General features: G+C 37.7%; 1 protein-coding gene across 2 annotated transcripts; it reads left to right on the plus strand.

The window, feature by feature from the left end:
• The first annotated feature begins 1,293 nt into the window (after positions 1 to 1,293).
• On the plus strand, positions 1,294 to 5,529 carry LOC147557727 (putative F-box protein At1g32420). Of its 2 annotated transcripts, XM_086664289.1 has the most exons (4): positions 1,294 to 2,418; positions 2,563 to 4,098; positions 4,276 to 4,329; positions 5,069 to 5,529. In XM_086664289.1, exon 2 carries the CDS (start codon positions 2,575 to 2,577, stop codon positions 3,931 to 3,933), a length of 1,359 nt encoding a protein of 452 aa, XP_086520415.1. In that variant the 5' UTR covers positions 1,294 to 2,418; positions 2,563 to 2,574; the 3' UTR covers positions 3,934 to 4,098; positions 4,276 to 4,329; positions 5,069 to 5,529. The 2 variants fall into 2 exon arrangements, 1 of the variants encoding a protein (XP_086520415.1); XR_015235345.1 differs by lacking the exon at positions 5,069 to 5,529 and having other exon boundaries at positions 2,266 to 2,418; positions 2,563 to 2,667; positions 4,276 to 4,331.
• The last annotated feature ends 1,549 nt before the right edge of the window (positions 5,530 to 7,078 follow it).

A 7,078-nucleotide genomic window follows, 5' to 3' on the forward strand; every position in this document is an offset into this window, starting at 1 on the left:
GAAAAACCATTTATCTGGTTTCACTTCACCATTCCAAAGAAATTCCTTAGATAGAGTTAAGAACGACAAATATTATGGTAAGATGCCATATACCTCTTTTGTTCAACCTGACCTCGATTCTATCTGTTTACCAGTCATGTTGAACCTTCATGCCTACTTTGATCATAGTTCTCTTCCTCGGTACATAGTGTTATATTGTTATCGACTTAATAACGATCAATTTGATCGGCTATCCATTCTAGTCTCACCCCTTTTGATCCGAAATCAGCTTAGGAACACTAATCGTCCAATTGCTGGACACTTACGCCTATCAATCAGACTAGTAATTAATAGCATTCATCTCAACTTTCCCTTCGACCCCGGTCCACAATCTATTTCGAATATTAATCTCCATCGTTGTCGTGCAGTTTATGTTGCTTATCTTCTAGCTCACTTTTTGTTGATTACATTTGTCTTTGGTCATCATATATATCTAACTATGAATCCAAGTTCCGTAACATGTTCACTTCCACCCCTTTTCGCAATTTTATTGCAATCGTTTGTCGGATGAGCTGCCTATTTATACTCGGGCTATGACGACGATCCCATTTACCAGGTGTCTGACCTGTTTCTACTTTGTAGAATTCGATTGGATATGGTCTCTTTATATGGAAAATACTGGCGGTATAACCCGGAATCATCTTTGGGTTCCATCTTGCAGACACCCTCGTTTCTTCTTAAAACTTTGGGTGTATGTTTAATCCATCTTAAGCGTTACAGGAAGTTAGGTACAAGTTTCGTCTTTAAATCAACCAGACGGACTCTCAAGACCAAATATCATATCATTCTCAAGAAGAGATGTCAGACTCGCAAGCTACAGAATGAAGACTGCTCTACAAAAGCTATATTATGTACTTCTTCAGTTCTGTTATTTTGTTTTACTACTTTACTTATTGTAGTTTTATTTTCCTTCTTGGATGATTGTAATAGACTCTTTATGTTAATGTAATGCCTTTTAACAAAAATAAATAAATAAATAAATAAAAATAACGGACCTTGCATGAAAGTTGGGGTTATTACTAAATGGGAATGGCTAAAGGCGCTCAACATAATTGCGGTAGACGCTTCCGGATCAGGGAATACCTCCTCCGATATGGTTGTAAATAGGCGCTTACAATAATAATGCTTGGCGCTTTTTAGCCGTTTTCATTTATTAATGTTTTTTAGATGAATTCTGAACGTTTGGGAGTTGGGGCAAAAAAAGAGACTTTTCCTCCTTCCCTCTTCAACTCAACTCAGGTTTTAAGGAAGTTTGTGGGTCTCCAGAAAGAGAAACGGCTCTGCATAACCGTTTCTAGAGAGAGAAAGAGAGATCGGAGTTTAGTTCTCCGGCGAAGGGTCTCCCTTCGCTGGATTTCCCTCTTTTATACTTCTCTCTTTTCTGTTTTCTATTAATTTCTCTCCCTATCAACTTGTGGATTCTAGGTTCTTTGTCGAAAGTGAATCAAGAAGATCGGCTTTCAATCCTCTTGTGACACAATGGTGAATCGGGGATCATCTCGTCTGTTTTGAGAAAATGGGCATTTCAATTGTTATTTCAATGGTGATTAGAGAAGGTTAATCCCATTTCTCAAAGTTCTTCTCTTCCTTCATGGCTATTTCAATGGTAATTAATGAATGTTAGAATGTAGAGAAAACAAAAAATTCAAACTTATGGGATGGAATTCATGAGAAGGACATTGAACATTAGTTCATGACTTAAATCAGAGATTAAGAGAGAGAGAGAGAGAGTTCAGAGGGAGACGAGAGATTGAGAGAAGATAAATAATCCGGTGATGGCGGCGGTTTACCGGTGACGGTTTTCTGGTGATGGCGACCCGGTGGCGGTTTCCAGTAACTGCGACAGTTTCGGTGACAACGGCGGTGGTTCTTCCAGTTATTTTGTCGTCCTTTGAGTTTATTTGTATTAATAGTATAATAATTTCGTTTTTTGTCGGACCTTTAGGGTCTCTGTTCACGGATCTTTAGGATCCTTTTGTCAGACCTTTAGGGCCTTTTTTCTCGGATCTTTAGGATCTCTTGTGTCTGTGTCTAGTCCAATTTCTTTCCCTTCATGAGGCACTTTGCATTTAAAGGTATGTAACTCTCATGAAGTCTTCAGACGAGAGAAATAACTATTATCATCCTTGTATCATTGTGAATTTATCACTTATCAATGGATATGTTTCCCTTGGATTCAAAAAAAAAACTCAACTCAGGTTTTAATAATCGATACAATCGAGACCACCGATACAGTCGAGACCCTCCCTCTTCAACTCCTCCCCTGTTTATATATTCAGATGGTAGTACAAACCAGAAGGCCTATCTCTCTCTCTTCTCATCTCTTTGAAGTTGTTGGGATCGTTCACAACTTCTTGCCGGATTGATCTTCTAAGTAGGGTAGGGCGTACTTATATGTTTTCATCTTCAGATTTCTCATTTTTTTTTCTTATCTATATAGAGTTATGAATTTTGTTTATTATTTTGTTTTCAAGGAAGGATTAATCTTTTGATTTTCAATTTTATAACTTATATATTGGACAGGAAAGGTAGAGAATGATTTCGACACGAAGTGAAGCTGCTCTTTTGAAGAAATTCAATCCTATTGATCTTGCTTTTTCAAGTGGTGATGATTGGTTGATATTTGAGGTACTAACCAGACTCCCAGTGAAAACCCTTCTTCGTTTTAAAACTGTTTGTAAGAAATGGTGTTCCTTGACTCAAAAAGATCAAAACTTTATTGACTCGCACCTTCTTAACCGTTCACGTCTTCGTCGTCTATTTATTGCCAACCCTGTATCGACGATGGATGGTTATTCTGATGAAATGACCTATTGGGAGAATCAGTATGATAATAAGTGTGAGTCGTACATTACGGCTGACCTAATATTGGTTAAAGATGATAAAGGAGACACTAGTGCTACAAATGTTGTTGTGGTTGACACAGTAAGGGAGGTGGAGTCAATCTCTTACGATACCATTTTGAACCCTGTAAACGGTTTGGTATGTCTCAGTGAGCGTGATTTCCAGTATGGTGTCCGTATATGCAATATCAGCACCAGAGAATTGTCACAATGGTTTGAATCATCATTGTTATTAGACAAAAAAGATTGCTATAGGATGCAGGACTATCACTATGCAGAGCACAGCTACCAACTTGGTTTTGATCCTTCCAATAATGAACATAAATTGGTCTGTTTGTGGAATGTTTATTCTAAAGTTACGCCAAGTAAATATCTGGTTTGTGAGGTATTGACTATAGGGCGTCAAGGTATTAATGGTGACAATATATGGAGGAAGATCGAAGAGGTCCCAGATATACCTTACAGCCTAGCGAAGGATTCCATTCATGTCGTTGGTGTTATTTATTGGAGCAGTATTCACTTTCATAATGGCAACTGGGGTAGTAAAAATCGTCCTGTGTGCATACTGGCATTTGATGTGGGAAGGGAGAAGTTTAGAACAATCACAGTCTCTGATTTCATCCTTGATCAACCTGGAGATGATTTTGAAAAAGAATACAACCCCCTCGGTAGTGATTATTATTCTACTCATCGTAATTATCTTGTTAATTTATTAGAAGTGAGTGGGCATTTAGCCGTGTTAGTTAGAATGACCAATTGTATTTTCAAGATGTATATTTATGAAGATGATGGTTACAAGTTGGAAGAGGAGATCAATGGAACGCCTATTGGTAGTAGTGGTAGTTTTCTAAGTAATAGCACTGGAAGAAGGAGGGAGGCAAGTAGTATCACATTGCCTTTTAATTTCGGAAAGAAATGTGGTGTTAGGTTTTGTAAGTTTGTAGGAACAGATGACGAGATAATCTTAACATCATCTAAGGGACAGAAATGTGATAAATATGTGGGGAAGAAAAAATGTCACTTTTTATTCTTACAATTGGAAGAAGGGTAGGTGGAGAGAGTTTGAAGTACGTGGAAACCCCATGTCATTTCCACATTTATGCACCGAATGTTTCGTTACTACTTTCTCTGAGAGTCTTCTGCCAGTTTATATGACAAAGCTCTCTTCTAGCACATTTTAGCGGATGGACCGAACTTCATTCGGTCCTTATGAAAAGTAAGGTGGTTTGTTTTAATTTGCATTTATAATTACTTTGGGTTAACTTTTCTTATAAAATAACAAGAAAATATGTGAGTTGTGATGAAATTGAGTGAAGAAAACTGACATAACTTTCACATTCTAATAAATAAGTGTATTTCTCACTGTGTTGAAATCGTAAAATTGATTGTGCAGGTACCATTAGTGATTCTTACTAACTACCGGCATAATAAATTTCAGAATACTATGGTACGTTTTCTTTCCCGCGCAGTTCATCAAACCCTTTTCGAGAGTTTTCTTATTATATGTAATTCGGTTTGACTTTCCACCCGAGTAACTCGAGGCTCGGGTTGCCTGTGTCAACCCAAGATTGATCCTCCTAGTTGGTACGTTTGAACTTCAAATAGTTGGGCCTATAAATTGTGGTCCTTCAACTCAGCCAGGTTACTCCAGTAACTCCACCCACAGATAGGCAGGAATCGGCCTAAACTGATATCGTCCGCCAACTATTTAGATAGTGTCTGTTGTTTCTCATTATCTGAATCCGATTTGCTGGAGTATAAATTGTCTGAATCAAATGGGTCTAAAATCAACCCGAATTATCCATTTAGATGAGTCAGACAACAATGAAAAAAAGAACAATCTGAAGCCGCTCTCGTGTCAAATTCAGACCTCGAGTCGGGATTCAGTTTTGAGTTAGAGAAAACCAACGACGATCTTCGGTATAAATACATGTGTGTTGGTTAGTAATATCTGAAGTTGTATTTTTATTTTGTTATTAGGTTGGGAATATGATATTCTGGTTCATATTCAGTATTCTAGGGCAACCAATGTGTCTTTCTTTACTACCATGAATTGATGAACCAGCGAGAGAAAGAAGATCCAATAAACTACTAATCATCTTAGCATATACTGATAAGTGGAGAAAGTTTTTTTTTTTTTTTTTTTTTTTTGAGAATTCGACTAAGGTCTTCGTTAGTCGTTACAGGCATTGATGCATCATGGAGATGTAATGAGTACGATAACCGCCTACCTTAAACTGAGAATGAAAGAGGCCTAAAGCCCGACAACGAAGAGGCCTAAAGCCCGACAAATTATTACATTATTCATAGCTTAAATTACATAGGATAAATCTTGATGGTAACTGCTTCCACCGAGACTCGATCCCACGACCTCATGGTCTTAAGAGGGGTGTCCATCCGTTACACCAAAGGGTGGTGGACGTGGAGAAAGTTATTGGTAATGGAGGTCAGGCTGAATCTTAAATATATCTGTAGTTCTTCTCTCTTGAAGTAAGGGTTAACGGAAATCCTCGGTCCTCGGTCATTTGTATTTACTGAAGATTTTAATATTCGTTTTCATGTACTCTTTGTTATGGTTCAATTTTAAATCGTTAAGAGTAGAATGTCGGAGATTTTTTGATATAAATATAGTTTGTTAATGTGGGACTATTTTAGAATAATCTGCAGACAAAATAAATCTTGTCAATTATATTATATTATCTTGTATAGGACCAAATCTTCATAATGTTGTGAGGATAAAAGGTATGAAATTGATTTGTTTTTTTGTTATTGGAAAAGTGACCATTTAGACCAAATTTTAGGATTGGATAGTTTTTAGATGCATCAGAAAATTCATGGTATTTATTGGGACGTCTGGTTTTTCTTTCGAATATTTGAAATGGGTTCACGTAAGGGCTCTAAAATTGCACTATCAACCTAAAACTCCTCTTGCCCATTCGGTTAAAGTAAATGTGAAACTAATGGATGTTGGAAGGAAACTTGGGTTATTTGTAGTAGGGTCGGGAAAACTGTCTGCGAACCCGTGACTTGAAGGAGACCGCCCAGACCATGAAAGGGGCATAATTAGCCCGAATCGAGCTTACTGCTTATCTGGCATGTGAAGTCGGATTCTAATAGGTGGGATATGGGTGAGTCCCCCTTACCCGAGTCTTAGCCCGAAAACTCGAATTCAAGAGAGAACTTAGTTGCTGATTAACAATCTCTGTCCTATGAACCATAAAATCACCGCAATATATAGCCTCATTCTCCATTATCATTTAAGTATCCGTTCTCTTTTGTTCCTTTCAGTCTCCCACGAATTCCCTATTCTGATTTTTCTACATACTCGAACGACCTAGATTCATCATTTACCTGTCATTTTATTTATGTTTTTTTATTTCTCTCTTATCGTTTTCTATAAAAGTCATATATTGTCTAATTTTATAAAAGTTATACATTCACTGTCATTTTTGTAGTTGTATATTTAAATCTCAGTAGAACAATTTTTTTGTAAACCTCAAATTAAAGTGGAAACAAAACAAATCTAAAATGAACCCGGATTAACTTAAGTTTGAAACAAAAAAAAAAAAAAAATCCTATAATAGTCCTAAAGGGTAACATGCATTAGGAAATCAAGATATACCCCCGAGTCTTTCGGCCAATCTTCATAGTCATAAAAGAAAACTACGCGATCCGCCAGAACTGGAAGGAAAACTACCCATGGGTACCTGTACCCGTCCGAGTCTGCCTGCCAATCTTGATAGTCATAAGGTGAAACCACTCAATTCGTTCACAACCCGAAGGAAAACTGCTCGTGGGTACCTCTACCCGCTCTAGTCCGCCTGCCGATCTTAATAGTCATAAGGACAAACTACAAAAGGATATATTGCCTCGGTCTGAAGGAATGGTATCCTTCCGAAGGAGTGTCCTTCGACCAAGGTTGCAATGCGTACGATTTGGCGAATAGGATCTTAATGACCTTACTCGGAAGATCATTATTCTGGTCCAATTAGGGGTCGTAATGCTTAGCTAGAAGCCAACTACGATCGTCGGATAACTTCGGTAATCCGCGGCTAACATAGACCGGATCCTACAAGGGTTACACATAAGAGTAATGATTTGAACGGAGAGAATTGACTAGAAAGAGACTGGCAAATAAGTGGATTGGATCCATTATTGGTAAGTCCAATTAGTTCGGAGAAGTCCGAAGAAAGATA

Source organism: Eschscholzia californica, unplaced genomic scaffold, assembly GCF_041429995.1.
Source record: "Eschscholzia californica isolate CP2 unplaced genomic scaffold, dmEscCali1.0.p SCAF_2, whole genome shotgun sequence".
Classification (NCBI taxonomy): Eukaryota; Viridiplantae; Streptophyta; class Magnoliopsida; order Ranunculales; family Papaveraceae; genus Eschscholzia; species Eschscholzia californica.